The 26,214-nt window shown below is 45.9% G+C and overlaps 2 protein-coding genes across 3 annotated transcripts in view; one reads left to right on the top strand and one right to left on the bottom strand.

Annotated features, from left to right (window-relative positions):
- The window catches only part of OTOL1 (otolin 1), a 47,196-nt gene extending 34,965 nt beyond the window's left edge, over positions 1-12,231 (bottom strand). The window contains exon 1 of the mRNA XM_088669905.1: positions 12,102-12,231. Within this exon, the coding sequence (XP_088526031.1) occupies positions 12,102-12,231 (130 nt within the window). The remainder of the gene's footprint in view (positions 1-12,101) is intronic.
- SPTSSB (serine palmitoyltransferase small subunit B) lies at positions 12,189-24,538 on the top strand. 2 transcript variants are annotated; one of them, XM_088669151.1, is made up of 3 exons: positions 12,189-12,254; positions 13,539-13,599; positions 22,485-24,538. In XM_088669151.1, the coding sequence occupies exon 3, from the start codon at positions 22,517-22,519 to the stop codon at positions 22,757-22,759; it is 243 nt and encodes an 80-aa protein (XP_088525277.1). In that variant the 5' UTR covers positions 12,189-12,254; positions 13,539-13,599; positions 22,485-22,516; the 3' UTR covers positions 22,760-24,538. The 2 variants fall into 2 exon arrangements, with proteins under 2 accessions (XP_088525277.1, XP_060130396.1); XM_060274413.2 differs by lacking the exon at positions 12,189-12,254 and having other exon boundaries at positions 13,460-13,599.
- Positions 24,539-26,214: the final 1,676 nt, after the last annotated feature.

Below are 26,214 nucleotides of genomic sequence, written 5' to 3'. Positions count from 1 at the left end.
GGATCTACTGCAATCATACAGTAAGCAGAGGCTGACTGTGATTTAAGGAACAAGAAAGTGATGGGTAACGGGGACAAGGAGAAAGTGAAGTGCGTGTGCACTTGTTTGCTTTCTGTCTCTCGCTCTGGGCAGCTAATCTGGAGGAGTCAGGAGAAAAGTGAACAAAGCCAGTGGCACCCACAGTAGTCACTCAAATCCAGAGGTGCCCGCGAGCCTAAAAAAAAGGTTTGCATCCCCTGCTGTAATGGACCTGTACATGGGGAAGTGTAAATAGCAAGTCTGATTGATACCACAACAGGGCCAAAGGACAAACACGCCCAGTTTTTCTCTAAGCCTATCTCAGTATTGCCCATCCCAAGGCTGTTGCAGAATATTTGTTAAAGATAACTACATAAAGGCTAGCTACGTGAAAAAGATCACGTCAATTTGGGCCTCAAGGCATTGTGCAAAGTATGCCTCCATGAGCAGTTGTGGAGAAGGGTGACCAAAACTGTTAAGCAGCTGTAAATAAACCCAAGGCCCCAATGAGAGATGAAACAGTCCTTGAGGCAAGTTGAAGGGAGCCAACAGTGCTACGGACATCGCCAGACCTGGCCATTACAGATGAATAGACCCACAGCTGTAAGGAATATATGAGCCTTCCCTAGTGCTGTGGGCAATACCCTCAGGCACCGGTGAAAGAAAAACTTGTACTGTTTGTTGATTGTCGTTCTCGGCACCTTTCCTCATTCTTGTTTGTTGGCTACAGCTGTTCCCCTGATTTTTGTTTTGCTTCAAATACTTTCGCACGTAAACATCTTGAGGAAACCCTGAAGGCAAGAATTGAAGTGGCACACCATCTCCCAGGGGGTGGGGTTAAGACGGGAGAGGACACTGCTCTCACAACACAAACATTTTATTTTATTTTGCTCGACTTTGGCTTTTTCATTGTGCAGTTAACTTGCAACTTATGTGCATTTCACATGCGTGATCTCAACTGCTGAAGGCCAGCCGGTTGAAATTGCACAAGCCGAATGCACAGAAGGCAGACAGCTTAAAAGCACTCAGCTCTCAACTGTGGCTCCTAGAAGCTGTCAGCGTGCAACAGTGGCCACACCCCAGGAAACAGCTGAGCTGTCAGTGTAATGGGGTTAATTACCATTGGATTTCTCCATCTTCCATCTGTACTTTGTGTATTCAAGGGGAATACACTAAGATGGAATGAAGAACTAGAGATTCTTGGTCCGTGCTGCAAGGGGCAATCACTGCCTTTTGGCACTAGCTTTACTATGCAGCCTACTAAAGGGGTTTGTGGATACAGGAAAATATATTTCTAGCATTCAGCCTGCAGCAGCAACCACAAACACAGAACTCGGCCACATCTGGCCAAAGGAATATTCCGCTCCAGCCAATGTTGTTTTTCATGGCCATTATTACTGTGTTTTCTGGACCAAATACTTTCTTTCTGGTTTTCACTTTTCTGACATGCATGTGTATTTTTCCTTCCCACCCCCCTCTAAGGTAACAAAGGAACTCCATACCTTTGGGTAAATAACAGTTCTGCCTAAATAACCTTGGAGCAGAATCCTTCCCAGTGTGGCCACTGCTGCCACACTGACCAAGACAGCAAGTGGGAGTGCCTGTTTCTGAATAAAACTGCAAGATTCTCGTTTACAAGTAAAAGAAGAAGATTGGCAGTTTGAAGGAAAGGGGGATTTTTAACAGGGCCGGCCCTACGGCAAGGCTGGGTGCCGCAGGGCGCCTGCCAGACAGCTGTGCTGGGAAACGGGGGGGGCGCTGGAGGGATCTTCGCACCACGGCGCCAGGGCGCCATATATGCTTAAGACGGCCCTGATTTTTAACATACTCAGGGATTATGGAAATATTATTTTCCTCTTTCAACACACAAACACACACAATATTCTGGTACAGTTCTTGTGCTTCTGTTCCTCATTTATGTTACTAGAGGACAATCTGCTAATCCTGTGAATCCATTACCATGGTAGTAAATGTATGCCTGATGCATTTACTCCCTCAGGTGTACTGGAAGTGCAGTTTGCAGTCTGGGAAAGGGTGTGGTCTCTTCTCAGGTACACATATACACCTATATGCTATCTTACGTTTATCTGTGTTAAACCTTCAGCATACATAGATAGTAGCAAACTGTGGGTGGCCCTGAGATAATGCTTCGGGTTATAGCCAAGAGAACAGTTCCTGAAAAACAAAACTATGCACTAAAAGGTTCAAACCCAGGCCAATTTAAAAACAGAACAAACTCTCAAGCAACTGGTGAATTTTACAGCCGGAAGCATGGTGGAAGCCTCAAATATAGGCAAAGCAGTTCGCAACATAAAAACGTAAAAAAAATACAACCAGGTTTTTTTGGTTTTTTACTGTGTAAGTTTTATACTCCATTCTACTGAGTTGCTACTGAGCAAAATCAAACCTCAACTGCAATCCGATGAATATTGGTGCGCTGGCCAGTTTTGGGCATGATGTGCACTATGTGTTGATTGGCTCACTAGATTAACATAGAGGACTAGAAACTTTCAGGGGGGAAATTGTGTCCACCATCCCGGGGTTGTCCTCACTTTCAGTGTTTCTCCCAACCAATGAAGGAAAGTGAGGCTTTATGGAAGTAGTGGGTACAAACTTCTAGGTCATATTTAAGCAACACATGCATTGCACATCTTTCCATATCTTGCAAATGTGCGGTGATAAGTGCTCTGAATGTAGCAATAATGTAATCCGAGCACAGCAGCAGACAGAACAATTCTTCCGGGATAATGAACTGTTTCAATGATAATTCTTCATCAGCTGGCAATAATATGAAATGAAATCCATTATATACAAGTATTGGAGCCTCAGCTTCAGGATCTGTCCTTCCAGTGAGCACTCAGGCATCTTATTAGGTATACCTATTACCATCTTTGGTCTGACACATACTGAAATGACAGGTGGTAAATCTAAAGTTAGAATGAGCATCATAGATCTCTTTTGTCTGTAAAACAAAAGGACAAGATGCACATCTACCCCATTTATGATGACCCAACTGGAACTAGTGGGAGAACGTGTCAATGTAAGGTCAGAATGGACCAATATGTCTTTAATTGACCGAGTTTTTCTAAGGCCCAATAAGTGGAAAATCAGAACAGCCTTGGACATTCCACAAGATATGGCAGTGTTTTCTTATGATCCTAATGATCCTATCTGAATGTGTGGTAAATTCTAAGGATCCCGTGATCCGTGTATTAGATGATGTTTGAGGCATTGGGGGGGGGGAGTGATGAGCAAGCCTTAGCCAAGGATATTTTTTTTGCCAAATCAATCACTTGGTTAGGATATCCTCTGGAAAGTAAAGAATTGGACAGGGCATCAGCTCTACTTAAAAAAAAACATTCTGTAATGAGGAATTCCTCTTAATTCTCAATAGTTGGCCATATGGTAAGTTATCCTTAAGCTCCCTGGAATGGAAGGAGGAATAATGCAATAAAGAATTACAATCAGTGGGTTTTCGGAAAGATTTTACAACCTCAATGTCTAGAAATGTACAGGAAATGGTAATGTGATGTCCTGAAAAAGATAGAGTTGGGTGTATTGAATTAATTCAAGTAGAGAACTGTAGAAAATCATATTCATTACTAAAGAGAAAAAATAAATTGTCAATGTACCTATAATAGAGTAGTAGAGATGCCGATTATAGATTATTGTTCAAGATGTGGGATTTTCCAAAAAAACTCATAAAGATATTCGCCACTGAGGGAGCTAAGGGTGAGCCCATCACCACGCCCTTAGATTGAAAATACATTTCTGTTTATGAAACATTTATTTGACTCCTATTATTTGTGATGACATGTCTTCTGCTTATAAATTGTGAAACAGTATAACGTAATAAACATTTTGTGAGTACATTATTAGCTGCATGATGCTTTTGGTTGTTCAGAGTTTTCTGTTTTGCAACAAAGGGGATTTCCTTCATTGTATAATTGGGCCAATGGCGGCAGGAATTAGTGGGCTTTCCCCCGGGCACAGGACCAACTGACTAATTGTGGCCCTTGGCGCTGTACCCAAGGGGAGTTTAAATTCCCAGCTGGCGAGGTCTTTCAGCCTTTCTCTCACTGCACCGGTTCTACACAGTAGGATTTGGTACAGTCATACCTCGACATCCGAACGCTTTGACTTCCGAAGGTTTCGACTTCCAAAGTCGATAACCCCCGAAAGTCCTTTCGCCGTGCATGCCCGGTGCGCGCATTCTGCACCTGCACAGGGCAGTGCGTAGCGGTGCTTCAAGAACCGAAAACCTCGACTTATGAAGACGGCCGCGGAACGGATCGTCTTCGTAAGTTGAGGTACCACTGTATTTTGTTAGCTCATGTGCTTCACAGGCATGGTCCATTGGCTCTGTTCATTCATCGATTAGCTTGTTGGAACACGAGTGACTCTCTACAAGTATTAATCTTTCTCTTGAAGTGGTTTTGATCTTAGGTTTCAACAGTTGTCCCGTCAGGTGGCAGATGAGCCAACCCCCACGGCAGGTTGCCAGTGAATGGATAACAAAAGGAAAAGTCCTTAACATCTGCTTTTTATTCAATATTTACGGAGAGAATCTTGGGAATGCAGCTTCTTGGTATAATGGCGTTGTCCCAAATAAATATCACCCTCGCCTTCTCTCCTACTTCCTCATTCGTCATCTCTTCTATGGGTGGTGCTGAGGGTCCTTTGCTTCTGAACCCTTTGATCTCCTAATTTTAAGGCTCGCCAGGTTCTGGGAGATGGTGGGTCTGGAATGCTTTCTAGTTATAACATGTCAGCTAGCTGCTCTGGCTCTGCCTCCTCCTCTCCCGTTATTTCCCAACTTTTTCCCTCATCTTCCTCTGAGCTGTGACCTCCCTCAAACCCCTGTTGTAATTCTGAACTGTCTTTTTCTTCTCTGGAAGGGTCAAGCTGGGGAGGTGGTCTCCACCATTCCTCCTCTGCCCAGTGCCTGACATGTCCCTACCTAACCTTTCTAAGAGTAGTTCAAATGGAACAGAACAGAATTCAGAAAACATAACAGAGCTAGGGCAAAATTATACAAATTCCTGATGGCCAGGTCACAGTTGTATTTCTGGATTAATGTGGAAACATGTTTTACTTGTTCAAACCAAAAAAAGATGTGTCTTGATCAGCTCCTAGAACAACGAGCAGGCAATCTCCTTCAACTGCAGGTCAACCCAGCTAACATTGCATAAATCAGTTTAAAGATGGGACTATACTTTATTCTGGGCAATAGTGATGGATCTGAGCATCCAATACCTGCGCTCAATTCAAACACACATACAATACAGTGTAAACAGGGTTTGGATTGGACCCTTACTTATTTAAATATACAAGAAGAGTTTAATATCACCATTTCCTTCTGTAAATTGTCAGAGAAGTAGTAAGCTTTGCAAGCCAAAACAATATAATACCTGGCTTTTGTAACACAATAAAACAATATGAGGCTCACCCACATAGCACTAAACTAAGGATTAAGTTAATGTCAGAACATGGCATCTATTAATTACACTTCCTTGTGATGGAGTTGTAGAAAAATTACATCCCTCTGCATCATTGGGACCTTTGCCATTTAATAGCATTAGAGCAACTTTTATTCAGCAGTCGCTAGGCTTTATATAAGACCCATTAATCTTTGTCCTTTGAAGGTATCATTATTGCAAATATGACTCTTCTTTTTACAACCCTAGCAAAGGGTTACAATTCTGACTCATTTGAACTAGTTCCAGGTTGTCAGTCTTCTGACAAAAAAAAACCCCTGATCTTATTTGTTAAGGAATTGTGCTGACACTCACGTTCCCCATTTAATTGCTTTTAAAGCACGATTCAATCTACTGAAGATTAGCAAAGGACAAGGTGTTTTTATTTGTGACTTCCAAGAGTCTACTTGGAACTGCTTTACACATAATGAGGAAAGGAGAGTTACTCAATGTGTAAAGAGGGAATGTGTAAAGAGATTCTCAGAGAGGAGCTCACACCTATTTTGCTCTGCCACTGTCCTTTGAGTTCAGGGCAATGCTGAGGTGGGCCTGAGTGTGTCATCCGAACCTAGGATCGTGGTTAAATCCTATTCCTTAGCCATTATTAGTAACCAAGAACAAACCTTGTTCAGTTAAGGGAAACAGTGCATAACCACCACCCCAGGTTTGAGTGGCATGCTAAACCAAACCTTGGTTTAACTGCCATCAGAGCCGGCTCACCGATGAGGCATGGTGAAGCAGAAGTATAAGAGGTGGTGCCCCGCACTCCCCGCCACTGCTGCAATGCCCGTCTCACCAGCAAAAGGGAGACATTCCAACAAGCAGCAACACCTTGTGGAACACCACAGCTCTTGCCGAGTTTGGCGAGAGGTGGTGTTCCTGGGAACAGCACCCCACCGCTCATCTTCTCCGGCCCGGTTTGGCAAGACGGGGGCATTGGGGGGGGAGGACAGGGAGCAGTACATTCACAATTTGCCTCAGGTGGCAAACCAGGATGGGCCATCCCCAACTTCCATGCCACACTGAGCTAAAAGTACTGGGAATGAGCAAAGCAGCTGCAATCTCCTCCCTGTAAGCCAGCACATTCACACTAAGTAAGCCATGGTCTTCACACAGCACATAGTTAAACTATGGAACTTGGCCCCACAGAAGGCAGTGATGGCCACCAACTTCAATGGAGAACCAGGCAAATTCAGAGAAGATAAGGCTACCAATGGCTGCTACCTGCAATGGCTATGCCTGCCCCCAAGGTCGGAGGCAGTAGAATCATAGAATCGTAGAGTTGGAAGAGACCACAAGGGCCATCCAGTCGTCAACCCCCTGCCAAGCAGGAAACACCATCAAAGCATTCTTGACATATGCCTGTAAAGCCTCTGCTTAAAGACCTCCAAAGAAGGAGACTCCACCACACTCCTTGGTAGCAAATTCCACTGCCGAACAGCTCTTACTGTCAGGAAGTTCTTCCTAATGTTTAGGTGGAATCTTCTTTCTTGTAGTTTGAATCCATTGCTCCGTGTCCGCTTCTCTGGAGCAGCAGAAAACAACCTTTCTCCCTCCTCTATATGACATCCTTTTATATACTTGAACATGGCTATCATATCACCCCTTAACCTTCTCTTCTCCAGGCTAAACATACCCAGCTCCCTAAGCCGTTCCTCATAAGGCATCGTTTCCAGGCCTTTGACCATTTTCATTGCCCTCTTCTGGACACGTTCCAGCTTGTCAGTATCCTTCTTGAACTGTGGTGCCCAGAACTGGACACAGTAACTCCAGGTGAGGTCTGACCAGAGCAGAATACAGTGGTACTATTATGTCCCTTGATCTAGATGTTATACTCCTATTGATGCAGCCCAGTATGCTTTGGAATATCAGTTACTAAAAACCACAGGAGGGGACAATGCTCTTGACTCAGGTCGGGCTGGCAGACTTCCCACAGGCATCTTGTTGGCCACAGTAAGAAGAGAATGCTGGACTAGATGGGACACTGGCCTGATCCAGCAAGCTCTTGTTAGGTTATTATGGTTCATCTTAGCATTGCATGTGAACAAAATCAATGTGTGGGATGATGGCAGACCTAGACCGCATTGTTTTTTAACCAGCTTTCAGTGTGAATTAGTACATGTCTACTCAGAAGCAAGCTCCACCGTAGGACTGGCTCCCAAGTAAGCATATGTAGTACTGCAGCCTTATATCCCACCTTTCCTAAAAGTCTGAGGTTGTTCACATAACACACCTGATTGGCTCTGAGGACACTAGGGGGGTTGATTTTTACGTATACAGTGGTACCTCACAAGACGAATGCCCTGCAAGACGAATTTTTCACAAGACGAATGCGTCTTGCGATCTGATGGTGACTCGCAAGACGAATTCGTCTTGTGAATCACGGTTTCCCATAGGAACGCATTGAAATTTAATTAATGCGTTCCTATTGGCAAAAAAAAAGAAATTTCAATGCATTCCTATGGGAAACCGCGATTCGCAAGACAATTTTTTCGCAAATCAAATTGACTCGCGGACCGAATTAAATTCGTCTTGCGAGGCACCACTGTACAGGAAAGGACAGTTAACAGCAAGAATCAGGAGCTGTAACTGTTGAGACATCTAACAGCCTCCAACTGTCAAGTTCTAACCTTTTGTGATCCACAGTACATCAACCTGCTGCGCTGTCCCATCATCTGCAACATAAAAGATCGCCATGAAACAAGTTTAAAAGTGCAAAAGCAGCCTCAGTTAAATCCTCAAAGAGATGTCCAGCATTATCAAGTTTGCAGCACAGTGATCTAACATAAAGAGGAGTCGCTGGTGAGTGTCCCTGGTTCACCTCCAAGTTCCTTAAATAGGTGCCCTCTGGTTCTTCAGTTAACAAAGAAAGGGATGGGAGGTTTGTCACCACAGGCCGGCAAGTGCAAATGGGGTAGTACACACCTGATTGACTTTGAGGACACTAAGAGGGTTGCTTACTATGTATACTGGAGAGCAAAAAGCAGAAACTGTAACTGCTGAGACATCTAACAGCCTCCAGCTGTGCACTTTTGAGGTAACCTATGCAGGGCCGTCTTTACCCAGGGGTGCAAGGGGTGTGGGGCACCCGGGTGATGAATTCTGGGGGGGGCAGGCACCTGTCACTGAAGCTGCCTAAGCTCTTAACTATCTACCTGTTATGAAATAATAAATAATTTTGATCAAGCTAGAAAAACGAAATACATATATACCTAGGTATTACCAAAATGTATCAACTTTGTGTGCTCATTTACCAAAGACCTGCCATGCCAGCGGCAGTGCTTGTCATTCAAAATGGTGCATATGCTAAAGACTCCCCTGAACCTATGAAGAAACATTTGCATGTTCCCTCTTACACAAGTTATGTCAAACACAGTGGTATGGTGGCAAATTCAGAAGTGTGGGGTCTCTTCGTGATAGTCACAGCCGTGCCTGCTCACAGCTGAGCCACTTCTAAGATCATGCAATAATCTTATATTTATACAATTATACAATAAAAATTACGGATGCATTGCATTGCAACAACTGTTGCTATTCTCCATGGGTTGCCTTTCTGCCAGATCTACTATTTTCTCTGTGCATGAGTGGACAAATTATTGCAAGTACGCCAGCATGTTCTTGACTTGTGCTTTCTATGAAGTTCCATTGTTCATGACAGAACATGCAGACCATTCTTATGAAATTGAAGCACATGGTGTCCTCACTCTGTGTACTTAAATGCTTGACTTTGGAGCATACAGCTGCTAAGAAGCTCCCCTTTCATGCCAAGACAATGTCTCTTGGAACAGTGGCGTAGCGTAGGTTGCCAGTGCCCAAGGCAAGACATGTATTGTGCCCCATAACTGTGACAGCACTGGTGTGGCAATGGCAGTCCACTCACCTCCTTGATCAGTCCCCGCCACCCATTTCTCCCTTTCTACCTTCAGTTCAATGCAGGTCACAGCCGCCAGCCCAAAAATAATAAAATAATAATAATATGAACAGCCCAACAAAATATGTTTCTTTCACTTAATGGAATAAGCAAAAGCTCTAGGAATCAAAAAATGTGCGGGAGCACAAGCGAGAGACTTGAGGGGAGGTGGGATTTGAGGCACTCCCTGCCTCTTGAGAGAGAAACATACCAAGGGGGAGGGAGTGCTATTAATTTTTCCTTTGAATTTTTGCACCCCTAAAATTTTTGCATCCAGGGCAACCATCTCCGTGCCCTGGATGCTACTGGCTAGGAACCTTGCAGGGATCCTGCTGCAGAAATAACAACAGGACTTTGACCCTGGAACAGGGCACCTAGCCAGCCCCCCTCCCAATGAGTGCCTAGAGAGCAGTACATGTTGGAGTAACAAGCAGGCCCATGTTAGTACATTTCTTAACATATGGATGCTGGTGCCATCAGAGCAGATGCTGGCTGCATCCTCCCTCCCTTCCTTCCCTTTTCAAACTTTTTATAGTTGGCGGCAGCCAGGAATCTACATGGTTACAGGTTACAGCTCACTGTATTTATTTTTTTGTACTTGAGATATATATATGACCCTACCTTTTCTACAACGGCACTGGGCTTCTTCTCAAGCACATTTGCTTAGTCCTGTAGTCCAGATGGGGCAATGATGAGTAAGTTTCAAAAGAGAAATTGCACGGGCTCAGAGCATATATTCTTTTTTGGGGGGAAGAAATATCAGGGTTAGCATCTAATTGTCCTAACGCAGCGTTTCTCAACCACTGTTCCGCAGCACACTACTGTGCCGCGAGACGGTGGCTGCTGTGCCGCAACGTGAGGCAACGAGAAGGGCGATTTGCGGCCGCCAATAGGCAGCGCTGACCCGCCGGAAAGGAAGCCGGCCGGGTCAGTCTGGAGGGCGCGAGGGCGCGAAGGGTGTTCCTCCGTCATCTCCTCGCGCTCGCTCCCTGAGCGAGGCAGCGCTTCATGGCCGAGGCCGCCTCCTCGCGCTCTCCCCGCGCGCTCAATGGAGAAGGCAGCGGCGCAGGGCGGCGGGGACTCTGGAGCAGCAGCAGCCCCGTCCAGCGGCGGCAGTAACAGCAGCAGCCGCAGCAGCAGCCGCCCCACCTCGGCGGGCTCCTCGCCGTCCTCCTCCGCCAGCCGGGGAGGGCTCTCGGGCCGCCAAGGAGCAGCAGCGGCGGCGGCTGCACCAGCGGGGAGGCCGGAGGGAGGCGGCGGTGGCGGCAGCAGCAGCAGCCCCAGCTCAGCCGCGGCCAGCCCAGGAGGGAGCGGGGGGCTGGCGGCAGGCAGGACGACGGAGGCGGTGCTCGAGGGCTCTCTCAGCAAGTACACCAACCTCATCCTCCCTATTCCTCAGTCCCCCACCCATTCCCAACCCCCAGGATTTGCCCCGTCTTTTAATGGTGGTGTGCCGCGTGATTTGTTTGACGGAACAAGTGTGCCATGGCCCAAAAAAGGTTGAGAAACACTGTCCTAACGTACCAGGAATGTACGTGCAGTTGCAAAGCGTGAGACGGCAAGGCAAGGCGAGAAAACGTGGATGGTGTACTTCTCAGCTGAACTAATGCACATGACTATCTAAAACTTCCCCCACACTCAGGTCTGACACAACTTTCCTTTCCCCAGAGCATGACCCAACTTCCTCAGCACACTTAACCAACGTTTCCCAATGTTCTTTGGTGGGAAAGCCACAACCGTTCAAAGTGGCACGATGTACTTTTGCGTACGGGGTGAATGGGGCCCTTTCCAACCGCATTGGGAGCATGTTCCTTCCCTCAAAGAATTCTGGGCACTGCAGTTTGTTGACAGGGGTGGGAATTCTAACTCTGCGAGGGGTAAACTTCAATGCCCAGAATTCTTTGAGAGAAAGAGTTTCAAAGGTGCTTTGAAGGCACAGTGTGTGGTGTGAAGGAGTTTGCCATTCTCTTTCATACAGGTGTCTCCAAGGTGGTTTGTGGGAGCGGGCCTTTTTTCAAAGGTGAGGGGTGGGGGCAGCCTTCGGCCTACCAGCCATTGCTGGACTGGGACGCGGGTGGCACTGTGGTCTAAAGCACTGAGCCTCTTGGGCTTGCCGAAGGTTGGCGGTTTGAATCCCCACAACGGGGTGAGCTTCTGTTGCTGTCCCAGCTCCTGCCAACAGCAGTTCGAAAACACACCAGTGTGAGTAGATAAATAGGTACTGCTGTGGCGGGAAGGTAAATGGCATTTCCAGTGTTCTGTTGCACCAGAAGAGGTTTAGTCCTGCTGGCCACATGACCCGGAAAGCTGTCTGTGAACAAAGACCGGCTCCCTCGGCCTGAAAGCGAGATGAGCGCCGCAACCCCATAGCATAGCTGTCAAGTTCTCCCTTTTTTTAAGGGGAAATTCCCTTATGCTGAATAGGCTTCCTCCCGAGAAAAGGAAAAACTTGACAGCTGTGCCCCATAGTCGTCTTTGACTGGACTTAACCTTCCAGGGGTCCTTTACCTTTACCTATTGCTGGACTACATCTCCCATCATCCCCCAGCACCAGCCAGGCTGGCATGGATTGAGGAGTCCGAGAACTCCTGGAGGGCCACAGGTGCCCCCCCTTTTTTTAAGGATGGCTGCTTGTTATTCCATAAGAGTCCTCCTTGGGCGGCTTTCTCCTGCCGAAGGAAGCCCCCTCGCTTCACCTTTCCCTCCGCTGGAAAGCGCCGCCACCGCGCCGGTGCCGCCAGACGCCGCCCAGACGCCGCGCTCCTTCGAATCGAGGCGAAGACGCTGCGGCCGGAGGCGAGCGCTCGGGTAGCCATCCTTCGGCATGGAGCAGAAGCGACCTTAGAGAGGTAGGTGGTGGCGGGTCGAGGGAGGGATGCTCTAGTGTTCCCGGGCGCAGCGGGAATCCTGAGGGAATCCTGAGTAGAGGGAAGCCCTCCTCGCCTCGCCTCCGTCGCGATGCACCACTGCGGTAACGGCCTCCTCCCCCGAGCGAGCCTTTGCGCTTCTGCTCTCCCTGCTCGGAGCTATTGCCATGCTGCCGCCTCTCTTTTTCCTCCTCGCTATGCAAAACGCAACAAGGACGACCTGGGGGACGAAGTAGAGAGGTGGCCCTTCCCTTTTCCCTTCCTTTCCTCCGGGCTGCGGCGGGGATGTGGCTTCTCTTCCCAAGCAAGGCGCTTGCAAGTCCCGGCTGGAGCGCTGGGGATGATCTTAATATGATGATTGTGAATATTATCTGTCGTAGCAATACCAGCAAATACTACTAGGGCACCTTTTTTTTTTTAAGAACAGCAACAACAACTTAAACAACGTTTATTATCATCCCCTTAGTTGCAGTGGAGCCCAAATAAACAGCTCATCCCATAAGAAGGGCGTTAAGCCGTTTAAGGTGCTTAAGTGTTTTATTATAATAAAGGCTGCGGGACGGAGGAAGCAATCTTGGCAGCTTTTACTGCTGCCTTTGGGTGTTGTGGTTTGGCGCATCCAACAGCCTCCCCCTCCCGCAAAAATAGTGGGGGGAAAGAACCTGATGAAAGCAAAATGAAAATGCTTCTCTCTCTCTCTCTCTCTCTCTCTCTCTCTCTCTCTCTCTCTCTCTCTCTCTCTCTCTCTCTCTCTCTCTCTCTCTCTCTCTCTCTCTCTCTCTCTAAATGCCCGCAACCTTCCTGGAGTTTTTCCTTCTCCTGATTTCGTAGACACACGTCTCTCTCCCTCCCACCTTACCCCTGCCCTGCCAACGTGATGCCCTCCTTTAAATATCCCCGTCCATAGAGGAGGAAACAGCCTTTCCCCAGCATATGAACTGAAGCTGCAGTACGGTGGAAGCTTCAACAGCGGCTCCATGTGCTCAGGATAACACCCACCCACCCAACGGTATAGGTGGTGCATTTTTGTTGCTTCCATTGGCTGCTGGGGAGGGTGCTGCTTGGCTCTCGGCCAGTAGTGGCAAAGGAGAATTCGCATACAGAGAAGCTGCTCCCTATGAAGTCCCAAGGACCAAGTCATGTGTGTTTGTTCGGCGCTGTCAGTTATTTGTTCCTGGAGCTGGGCTGGCAGTCAAAGTGGGTGGGTAGCAGCCCAGAGAGTAGGTGGAGAAATTTCTTACTCGGTTCTCTAATCTCTCTGCGCAGTGAAGAGTCAAGTCAGTAAAGAAGTTCGAAGCATCCTTCATCTAACTTTTGAAGCACTGTGGTGAGTTCTTTCTCTCTTTTTCTATTTCTATTATTATTACTATTAAGCAACATACATAGAAAGAGAAATACTTTATTGTCACTGTACCACTTGTTCGTGACCCCATGGACCAGACTCTTCGTGACCCCATGGACCAGAGCACGCCAGGCACTCCTGTCTTGCACTGCCTCCCGCAGTTTGGTCAAACTCATGTTCGTAGCTTCGAGAACACTGTCCTCTCTCGACAGAACCATCGAGAACCATCTCGTCCTCTGTCGTCCCCTCCTCCTAGTGCCCTCAATCTTTCCCAACATCAGGGTCTTTTCCAAGGATTCTTCTCTTCTCATGAGGTGGCCAAAGTATTGGAGCCTCAGCTTCAGGATCTGTCCTTCCATTGAGCACTCAGGGCTGATTTCCTTCAGAATGGATAGGTTTGGCCTTCTTGAGGTCCATGGGATTATGCTACAGGTCTGCTTATCTCTTCTTTTACTCCATCTTAAGCCTGTGACCCAGTGCAGGGGGTTGTGGCAGCGACATCAAGCCAGCTTTGCCAGCCCGTCTGGTGAAGCATTCTGGAGAAGTAGAAAACTTCCCCACCATGCTAGAGGAAGAGTAGTGTGGTGATCAGAGTGGTTCAGATCCCTGCTCACATATGAAACTCACTGGGCGACCTTGGGTCACTCACAGTCTCTCAGCCTAACCTACTTTACAGGGTTGTTGCGAGGATAAAATGGAGAGGGAGGGAACCAAGTATGCCGCCGTGAGATCCTTGGGGAAAGGGTGAGATATAAATGCAATCAATAAATATTTTGTGACATTACCATTGGTCTTCATAAAGGTATTGCCTGACTCTGGATTTAGGAATTTTTCTTGTGGACTGACTTCCAAGTTAGGCACAGGATTGTACCGGTAAAGCACTATTTATGTATGGACTGCATCCTTTTAAAAAGGTGTTATCAGTGAGGCAAGCACTCTCTTGCTTGGTCAAGCTGCAAAACACTGCTCTGGGCATAGGCTTTTGACAGCTACAAAACTGTTCTTCGGGGATAAAGGCGATGTGTTGCTCTTTAGAGGGGGGGGACCATTTTTTAAAATTGTTGTTGCATCTCGTGGGCTGCCACTGATGCCTTGATGTTATAGAATAACAAAAAGCTTCACGTGAGTTGTTAATTGCTTATAAACTACCCAGCCTTATGAGTTTCACAGTACCCAGGAATAAGGTAGTTGAAACATCTCTTCCCAAAGAAATGGTAGAGGCCTCTAAGTAAGGCTGCGATCCCATGGGAGGGGGGTGGGGCTTGCTTGCTTCAGGTTGGCCCAGTGATCTGTCTGCTCCACTTTCCGCCCCACAGCTTTGTTAAAACTTGCCATTGCCTCTAGCTGTCCAACCCCTGAGTCCATATAATGCAATAGTCTTGCTGAAGCTAAGAAGGTCTGGTTGGTTCCCATGTAGTATCTAGGACTATCTAGGAACCCTGTGTAATATATAGTACACAGAGTCCTGTACTGGAAGAAAGGTTTGATTGCAAAATGTGATAAAGAGACAGAATTCTTGAACTGTGCCAATTCTTGATGCAAGAGGAGCTGTGTGTGTGTGTGTGTGTGTGTGTGTGTGTGTGTGTGTGTGTGTGTGTGTGTTTTAATGTGGCTGTAAAAACCTCCTTATGTGTAGAGGACTGGTATCATTAGACCACTTCCCCAACTTGCCAGTGTTGGGGAAAAGGGGCACTGCCCCACCAACCTCAGTCTGCCCTCAGACTCCCCCAGCTACCTGCCATCTTTACTTACAGCCAGCCAGGCTTTCTCTGTCTCTGTCTCCACCTACTGCTTGCCCCTCTGCCCTCCTAGTTGCAATGTGCACCACCTACTACTGTTTCTAAACCAAGATGCACCGGAGTGTCCCCATGAAATAGCACGGGCATGACACCACAATTGTAAAGTTTGCTTTGCCTGAGTAAACAGGAAACAGTATCATAGTGCCTTTATCGGAATGCCTTAAAACCCATAAAGCAGAAAGCTAAATTTTGAGTTTTGCAGAACACTTCTTCAAACTTGACGTGTGTTCAATTTTTGCTTTTGATTTTTAGAAGTCCTGTTTTGTTTAGGGATGGAATATTCTGAAACCTTGATATCAAGCTGATTTGCACAGATTCTCTCCCCTCCCACCGAAAAAAAAATCTCACACCTTGATCTCAACAAGAAGTGAGAAACTATTTCTGGTTGCCTTCGTGGTGGGGACCTTAGCCTCTGACTTGAATTCTCCTGAGCCACTATCATTTTGACTGCAACTTGCACCTTATGTCTTTATCCTCTGCATTACATTACAGAATTGTAGAGTTGGAAGGGACCCTGAGGATCATCTAGTCCAACCCCCTGCATTGCAGGAATATGCAGCTGTCCCCATATGGGGTTCCGATCTGCAGCCTTGTCGATATGAACACCGTGAATGGATGTTTTAATTATCATGTTTTTATTCTTTGTCTGTTTTGTTTGAATGAGTCTCTGCCCATGTAATGAATGATGGATTGAGTCGTCCTGAGCCAATGGCAGCCCAGGAACCACATTGAGGGCAGATACAGAGAGGATGAGATTGCAAAGAAGACGCATGGGGAAACATTCCAAATGGGTGCTAACTTGAATAAAATATTGGGGGGGGGGACAGGTAAGCCCCATCCTGCACAATCAGTCACAGGATGTGGCTCTCTCACACACCATCTGAATGGCAATGCCCATCAACTTGGAGGGGGGCAGCCCCCTGAAATATTTTATTGGGAGTTGGCTGCTATGAGTCCAAAGATGCTCAGATGCTTTTTTTTTTCTTGACTGTGGACCATTCTGAGGCATCACACATGTGACCTCTCCAGTATTAAAGGCATGCAGATGAAATACAGCCTGCAACCTGTGAACCTGGTTTGTTTTAAACCCTGATTTCCTTTGTTTTGTTGTTGTGTGTGGAAAATCTAAAATGGAAAGCTTCTGCAAATATGCTTATCTTGTGGCAAGAGAAGTTAACAGAACAGGGATGACCAACATGGAACTCTCCAGATGTTGTTGGACTACAACTCCCATTATCCCTGACCATTTCGTATGATATTCAGTGTGTGTATGTTGTTAATAAACCTGGTACAATTGGGTTTCTCTATGGTATATCCTAAAATAATAGCTAAACAAGTCTTGCAAATAAGGTTGTGTTCCCTTAAAAAAAAAAAGTGTTGAGAGCAATGAGTCAGTGTGTCCAGCTGTTAACCAGAAAGTTGGTGGTTCGAGCCCATGCAGGGACAACTCTGGGCAGGATTCCTGCATTAGGGGGGGTTAGACTAGATGACCCTTGGGGTTCCTTCCAACTATGATTCTGCGGATATCGGCTCCCCCATGCTTTGCATTGGACAGATAGATGTGGCAGTGATTTAAGATGCGGGTCTCAGTGTCATTTTCTCCTTCCACCCCTACCTTTTTAAAAAGCACATGTTCATGTAAATTCATTGCTTTAAAGGTTTCAAAAACAACAACAAAGAGCTGGAAAGCTGCAACTGGAGAGTGGGTTCATGATGTTACTCCAGATAGCCAACCTTTGTTTTATACAATTGGTTACTGCTGCAACCTTTGCTGGTCTGGTTGCCTGTGAACTCAGTCCTCTGCAGGGACCACGGTATTTTCTTATGTCCATTGACAATGTATTGAGCGTGCTTTCACAGCTCAGATTGATGCCTCGTGATTATTACTTCCAGTGGTGCTAAAATTCTTCCAAATATCAGTTCAAAAAATTGAAAATGAGCAGTTGCAGGTGTAGAGGATGGAGCAAGCTTGTTTTCTCCTTCTCTGGAGGGAAGGACTCAAACCAATGACTTCATCTGATTCCTACTAAACACCAGGAAGAACTTTCCGACAGTAAGAGCTGTATGACTTTGGAATAGACTCCCATGAGAGGTGGTGGACTCTCCTTCCTTGGAGGCTTTTAAGAAGAAGTTGAATGGTCATCTGCCATAAATGCTTTAGCTGAGATTCCTGCATTGCAGGGGGTTGGACTAGATGACCCTCGGGCTCATTTCCAGCTCTACAATTCTCTGGTTCTAGGTTGCTGTAATCTGGCAAAACTTAACAAGGAACGGTAGAAGAGCAATGGATTGTTGGTGTGATAACCCCGGGAGCGGGGCGCTCCTTTCCACTTCTTGTGCCTAAGGTGGGATACTTGGCTGGTACCTGGAATTTTCCAAAACTGCTGTCAAGATGTGGTGAAGAGAGCTAAAATCAAATAAGAGAACAAGCGCAAGTGTGTCTCCTGCCTCAAGTTGCTTTGTCACAACACAACGAGCCAAAACTCTGCACAGTACAGAGACCAGTGATCCACTCTCTAGCTGTTTTGTTATAAAGGAAGGGCAGGATAAATTAGATTAGGGCATTGTGCCACTAGATTTAATCCTATCAACACGGGATCAGAAGTGCTGACCCACCAAAGCCTGCCTTTTTGGCTAGGGGAATCAGGCACAATCCAGATACCATAAGCAGGACCATAAACAGTTTGGGTGGGTGTTGCCATCAGGAAAACATTAACTCCTCTTGCAGCACCATCCTCATGCAACCTGTTCCTTTTCTCCATCCCCCACAGAGCTTCGCTGATTTGATATTTTTAGTTATCCTTTTAGTTATCCATATTTTTAGTTAGCATTATGTGTAGCTTGCCGCTCAGGCCCCAATAATTAAATGAGCATTGTCCAGGAATGGAAATATTTCTCTAAAGGAGACAGGCAGTAAGCAAGATGTGAGCCTCCCTGTCAGGAAGAAGCCCTTGATCTTTCACATAGTAGATCCAACTGATCTGAGCAGTGGTATGCAACAGATAAGCTGGAAAATCTGGTTTGGGGTGCAAGGAGCCAAAGCCATTTTTTCAGATTCTCCTCATAATGTTTTGCTCCAAGACTGTGATGCAGTGGCAAATTCTGAAGTGCAGGTGCTCTTTTACGACAACCGCCGTAGTTATGCCCCTGTAGCCATGCCCTTCCTGTGCAACAGAGATAAACTTTTGGCCAATGCAGACATTATGGCCTCAGTACCAAGACAGCTTTTTCTCCCCATCCCATCCACGCTTCTGTTTTGTTAAAATTCAGCCTGATTAAGAGTTTTGGTGGGCTCAAAAGCTTACTCACGCTTCTGGTTCCGGTCTGCCACTCCCATGATAGCGGAGACCGCTAGCAAAGTATAAACAAGGATGATTTGAGGGTAATTTTCCTTGCAAGCTTCTCCCAGGGCCCAGGGGAGTGAGCTTCACTCACAGATTGTCTTGGTACCTGGTTCTCGCTCTGGCATGGAATCTGAGAGGCAGGGAGGCGCTGAGTGCAAAAGCACTTTGCCTAACATTAACCCTCCTATGCAGCCTTTAATGAAGCAGAGGTACTTCTGTTTATTAGTGTGAAATTAGGACTAATATACAGACACGTGCTGGAACAGATGGGACAAGATCATAAACTGCTAAATTGAAACAGCTACAAAGTCATAACGATTTGAACTGGAAGGAAGGCTTTCTTCGATGTAAAATATGGTGGGGGGGGGCTTTCTCTCTCTCTCTCTCTCTCTCTCTCTCTCTCTCTCTCTCTCTCTCTATATATATATATATATATATATGTATAATGTTTGCTACATAAATCAGCAACACACACACCCTTGAATGCTAACTAATTGATAAAAGGCAAGAGGGGATAAAAGACAATGGGATTATAGTCATGGATTACAACAAAAAATAGAACTGTGTGAGAAAATTGAAATGGATTTAAAGCATCGAACTTTCACTGTATTGCTATGGGAGGACCTGGATTTTGAGCTTTGAAGATCAGCCAAGGCTTTAGTCAAAGAGAACAATCACCAGACCTTTAGAAGGCATCTCAAGGCAGCCCTGTTTAGGGAAGCTTTTAATGTTTGATGGATTTCTGTATTTTAGTGTTTTGTTGGAAGCCGCCCAGAGTGGCTGGGGGAACCCGGCCAGATGGGCGGGGTATAAATAAATTATTATTATTATTATTATTATTATTATTATTAATATTATTAGCAGGATGCCAGATCATAAATCAGAAAGTTGGACGAGAAGGAGAAACTGGAGTCTTGCTAGAGCTTTGGTGGGATGCCAGGTTACTCTATCTAGACTCAAACAATAGCACAAAAAAAGATGGCATATGAAATTACAGTCTCATTCTCTGGGAACAAAGGAAAACAAAGAGTGGAAGAGCCAAAGTAGCAATGCTGTGCAGGACATGATGGAGAATAGGAAGGATGAAGAAAAATGGATAAAATATACACCACACACAGGAAATATACGGGATACAGAACTCCTGTTGCAGAAATAAAATTTATTAAATGTGCCAATGCGAATGGAAGTCAAAAACTCTGTAGCGGCAGATAAGGGATTAAGATCAAGACTAAATGGAATTGGACTTATTACAATAATACACAATTGTCATGCCCTCAAACTTGGTGAACTGTTCCAGACAGCAAGGAGCCGGATGTTACCCATGCAACGAAGATTGCTCTGATCTCCAGTTACTTGGTACAATACACAGTTTATTTGGATGACTCCACCACCACCCCTCCATTTCTCACAGGGATTCAAAGTACGGTAGCTTAAGACGTTTCTGGTACAATCTGATAATTTGGAAGCCTTTTGCAATCATAATGCTGGCACTCAAGCCTTCTTTCCTTGATGCTGGCACCAGCTCTGTTGGCTTCTATTTGGATGCTGACAACAAAGGATTATCGCAGAATTAATAAGGTTGTTTTGAGCATCCTTGCAGTGTTGTTGGAGTGACGCTGTGGGATTGTGACATTGCACTTATTGGGTAATATGGCTTGAGTTGAGACTTGGAGCACTCAGGGATAAATACTTAGGATGGCTAATTTTTACTCATAGAATTTTTACCATTGGGGGGAAATTGGTCCGTTAATTTTGATAGGTTTATGCTGAGTTAAACTTAGCTGAATACCAACCCTGCCTTAATAAATTCATTTGCACAATGTATTTGATCACCCCGCCTACTCCCTGTTCTGTGTTTGCAGTGCACCAAGTCTACCTCCATCCCTCTTTGTGCATTGGACCTCATCAGGGAGAAACGGGGGGTTGCCTTGTGTCCTGGACTGGTTGGACGCAGAGGAATGGTGGGAGGAACCAGCTGGGGAACCACTTGGAAGATAGCTCAGAGCCCGGGTAGTGGTGGTGGGACAACAATGAGTAGTCAAAGGGAGAAGAGGGAGACTTCTGGGAAGAGGAGGTAGCAGAAGCTGAATATGCAACAGGGATTAGTAACCTCCGCTGGAGAGAAGCCAAGAATCACAGGCAAAAGCTGAAGCAGGAGTGTGGGAAGAGGAAAGCCAAGAGGCAGGGATGAGGCAGGGCGGTGAAGAGTCGCGGGTGTCTCCCTCAACAGCTGCAACAAGCTCCCTTCCCCCTTGTCTCCCAGAACCAGAAGAGGCATTAAAAGGGCGAAGGATGCATGTAGGCTTGGGGAAAGCCCTGGAGAGGAAGGGACTTAGATGGCTAAGGTAGGAAAGTGCTGGAGAGGGGGTGGGAACTTAATTTCATGGAGTAAGATCACTGGGAGTGAGCTGCTCTGCTCATTAGGCCTGACACTCAACCAAGTCTGTGGAGACTGTGTTTTTGCTAATAAAGAGCTAACTCCAACTTTGAACAGTATGAAATATATTTAAAAAAAATATTAAAAAATCGTCCAGTAGCACCTTAGAGACCAACTAAGTTTGTTGTTGGTATAAGCTTTCATGTGCATGCACACTTCTTCGATACCTAGTGCCGATACCTAGGATGATGGAGCATCCTGGATTTCCTGGTTTGTGTATTTTGGGTAGAAGATAGAAGATTCCTGGTCGAGGTTCTGTTGGTGTGTTTGAGAGGATCTGTTCTTGGATGTGTGGGGGATGTGATTGTCTTTAACAATCTTGTTCAGTTCTTTTTTGTATTCCTGTGTGGGGTCTGAGTCCAGTTTTTTGTAAAAGGCCCTATTGGAGAGTTGTCTGTGAGCCTCCTGGATGTCATCAGTTTTGTTCATGATGACGACAGCTCCACCCCTGCCTGCCTCTTTAATTATAATGTCTGGGTTGTTCCTGAGATTGTCTATGTATTTGAAGAAGTGTGCATGGACACGAAAGCTTATACCAAGAACAAACTTAGTTGGTCTCTAAGGTGCTACTGGACAATTTTTAATATATATTTCGACTGCGTCAGACCAACACGGCTACCTACCTGAATTTTGAACTGTATGATTACTGACAAACACACTCCTGTGACACCTTGGGATGTGCGAGCTCCTCAACAATCTGGGCATCTGCAAATACTCTCTAGGATGTAGAGTGCTAAATCCCTCAGATGATAATGATAGCTATATTTATGAATCACCTTTTATATATGTCTCAAGGCAGTGTAGAAACATATCATAAAAACTGCAAAAAGAAATGCTTTTTAAGATAAGTGTTGATTTTGTATTGTTTTTAAACCTAAGGCTGGGGGGGTGGGACCAAAAGCAACTCTCATAAACCTCAAACCAGCAGGCAGGGAATAGGGATGCTGGGCGCTGTTCTTCATAATACCTAGAGGACATAATCTTGACTACCCCTAGGAAAGTCACTTGTAGAAAACCTCCTGCACCCAAACATATATTCAGTCCTTGGCCTTTCACTGGTCTTCCTGTGTATTAACACACATCTGATGATGGGGATTAACAGATTAACAGGGGATTAACAGCTGTGAAATAAAAACCCAGCACCCCAGGTTATTTTTAAGCCGTTCTGCAAATAAGGGTAGCAACGCATTCACCTTGCAAGGAGCACTGGTAATTCTAGTCTTGCAGATTCCCTGCTGCAAGGTTTCCCATCTCCTCTCTGCATCTATACTCTCCTGTTTTCTCTCCCAGATCTGCTTTCCTGAAGCCCGCCTGAGCCAGCGATGGATCTGAAACGAATGAAGGATTACATCTACTGGCTGTATTACCAGTATCTCCTGGTCACCTGCAGCTACGTCCTGGAGCCCTGGGAACAATCCATGTTTCACACCATCACAATTACGGTGGTTGCCATGGTGGTCTACACGGCTTATGTCTTCATTCCCATCCACATCCGCTTGGCTTTTGAGTTCTTCTCGCAGATATTTGGAAGTCAACCAGAAAGTACTGCTTCACTTATGGAGTGATCCTGCCTGCTTCACTTATGGAGTGATCCTGCCAGCACCAACGAGCAGTTCTTTGCATGCAGTGGAAAAAACAAACACCACAGTCTTCCTCTCTCTTTGACTGTATTTGTTTTGGAAGCAATTTTGAACATGTGGGTTGATATGCATGCAGATTCCACCTTCTCTTAACCAAGCCAGGCTGTCATTCCCCTAAATACCAGCTGGCTCTCTCTCATTGGACCAACTTCTATTCTGTTTAAAGCTGCAATCCTATCCAAGCTTACCTGGGAGTAAGTCCCATCAAACACAACAGGACTTACTTCCAAGTAGACATGCATAGGTTTGGGATGTTGGCGACAACTTCCCCTTGGAATGTGTTGCTTTGCTAAGAACCTCTGTATGAATTTCATTCCTATGTGACACATCTTTAATGCCTAGCGAACCTGATTCATTATCACCTTTTGGGGAGCACTGTTGGGTCAGGCTTGCATGTGGTTCACTCACCTGTCTCGCACACCTCATACCTTGAGCATTTCCCTATCTAGCAGGAATGGATAAATCTGTGAATATTTTTGTTTAGGGGTGAGAGAAGAGCTCTTACAATTACGACGTCTTATGGCTTTTTCTTTTGAAAACGATGCTTTTATAAAAGTTCGATGACTTTTTCTCTTGTGATGCTTCCCCAACCCCAGTTCCTCCCTGGTGACATATAAAGTAGCTCTTTATATAGGACTTTACACCTAGATTTAAAGGGATGACTTTCAGCTTATGTATTCTGAGTAGAAAGGGGCAAAATTGGGAAACACACACCTGGGTTTGGATCCGGCGAAGGCTAAGCAGAAATCTGCCTACGCAGAGGGGTATTCTCTCCCCTTCCTCCCACAGCAGCCCTTTTGCTTCCCCACCTCCCAAAAAAGCTGGTCCTGTGAGCGACCCTCCACGAAGGTGATGGATGTATTGCAGGTGGCTGCCACTGGAAGCAGGACTTGTCAGAAATGGGGTGGGGGCGGACTTACAGGAGTAGAAGTGTTTTTCCCTCAAGTAAAGCTCCTTCTGGATCCCAAACATGAGCCTGTATCTCAAATATGTTACAGTTCTGTCAGGGCAGGAAAGTGTATCTGGGTTTGAGGGGAGGAGCCATTGCAATATATATGTTTTTTAAAAAATCTTGACATTTTGCAGGAAACAGACTCCAAGCTGTGTACCTGTTGTTTACGGTGAAGGTTTTGTTGTTGTTTTGCCTCGCAGTATGGAGTTCACCTTGCTGAATACAGAACTGCTTTCTATTCTGTTACTTTTCACACGAGGTAAATAAAGCATGTGTTCATGCTATTATAGAAGTGGAAGCAATATCCAAATAACTGCAGAGGCTCTAAAAGCATTTATATGGAAGATTCAGCACTGAGGTTTCCTTTTTAGAAAGCAAAAAGCAAGCTGCCCTTGGGCCGAGTTTTCTTTTTGCCTTTTAAATGTGCCAATGTTATACTTTTATCTAAATGAAATATGAATGCCACACAGGGCAAAGCTTGCATATCTGCTAAATGTGCTTCTTGAAGCAATGCGCAACTCTACAACTGCTGGAGGCGATCTTAAGTGTTAAGTGTAAATAACACCCAGTGTTTGCAAAATTAAATGCAATATCAGGAAATTGCTTCTTTTATGCAGACTGTGTGAGACACTGCATGTAAAAAAAAAAGCAAGTTGCATTGTTTCTGTCACAAAGACGTGTCTTGAAGATTTAAGAGATCTGAACATGTATGCTGTTTTGCAGAAACAAGAATAAAGTTAAGTTTATTTTAAGATGTGCCTGTGTATTATTTGTTAGGGCTGGAATTCTGCTCATTCCATGCATAGTGAGAGAAAGGGTCAAGGCAGCTCTTAAGACAGGTTCATTGAGAGACAATGGAGTGTACATCCATGGGTGAAGTCAAACTGCTGTGTTAGCAGCACTGAAGTGACCTCCCTGGGGTGCAAGCCTGGGCAGTGTGTATGGAGGTCCTGGGCTGCCCAGATGACAAGACCCCCCGCCCAGCCTTGCTGATGTGGTTCAAAGGAAAGCAGAACAATATGTTTGTTACCAGCTTGGCTGCAGGAGTTGCCAAAAGGAGGTGTACAAGACTCCATCCAACTGTCCTGGGGACTCTACTCCTAGTTTGTGTAGGGTTTTCTCCTTAGCCTTTTCTTTTCCTGAAGATATCCCTCAAGGCAATGGAAGTTTAGGATCAGAGTTTTTCTCTTCCTAGAAGGGCTACCTTCCCAGGTTGCCCACTCGCTGGATCATCACCTTGTTGTGGTGAGTGGGCTTACATGTTCCTATGACCCTTGTGAGCGAAGCCGTCGGGAATCTCGTACTCCCAGCAGGGTCACCCAAGACGGGAAGGTCAAAGGGAAGGAGGTAGACAAAGAATGATCCAAGAAGTCCCCAACAGCAGAACAGGCAGGTGATAACAAGCGGTATGTCACAATGGCTGTGAAAGTGGATGCAGCCATCTGCTGCAGCAGATAGGAATCTACCAGTTTGTCATGACTACTTCATGCCATCGGAACAGAGTCCTACTGCAAAGACTGTGCGTTGGTCAGCGTGCACTGATCTACACACACAAAACAAATTCATGCACAGGCGTCTTCCAAAAACCGAACCCAAACCCCCAAAGTCCCATGGTGATTGGCAAATAGTAATGGGGGCAGGATTGTGTAATCTGGAAGCCCCTAGTCATGAACCGGCATATGGGCTTTCGGTCGTTCTGACTCAAGGAATGATGCAGTTGAGCAGCTTGGCAGCTGTTTCCGTGACTGAGCAGCCCTTTTTAGGAATCGTGTTTATGGAAGACAATCTTACTCGGCTACGAGTGATCACCAAAGAAGAAGAAGACCTTCCCAGGTTGACAAGCCCCATCTGCCCCCTCTACAGCATGTGCAGAAGCCACCTTCTTGGCCATTGGACCCACTACTGGCCTCATCTTCTCAATCTGCCAGAGCCTATCTTCACATGCAGGGGAAGTCCCTAATTCACTGAGTTTGAGACCCATTGGCTACCCTCACCTGGTTTAACCAACCAGTCTAAACCCTTTCCTGGGGTGTGGCCTCTGTCGCATGCTGACAGCTTCTAGGAGCCACATGTGATGGTTGATTGCAGGGTGGGGACCAAAGGTGGATAATATTATCATTGTATTGTGTGCATATGGCAGTGTTATGCTTTTCATTTGAACATAGGAAGCTGCCTTATATGGAGCCAGACTCATTGGTTCATCTAGTTCATTATTGTCTCCACTGAAGGCTGTCCAGAGTTTCAGGCAGGGTTCTATCCCAGCCCTGCCCAGAGATGTCCTAGAGATGAACCTCAGACAGAAGGGGAAAGGCCATAGGTCAGTGGTAGAGCATACAGAAGGCCCCAGGTTCAACCCCCCTGTTGCACACATGCAGATGACAACTCCATTATACAGGAAACAAATCAGGTAATGTGCATCAGGTAAATA

This window comes from Zootoca vivipara, chromosome 5, assembly GCF_965207765.1.
Source record: "Zootoca vivipara chromosome 5, rZooViv2.hap1.1, whole genome shotgun sequence".
Taxonomy (NCBI): Eukaryota; Metazoa; Chordata; class Lepidosauria; order Squamata; family Lacertidae; genus Zootoca; species Zootoca vivipara.
Note: the sequence above shows the minus strand (reverse complement) of the source record. Positions and strands in the feature narration are given on the sequence as shown.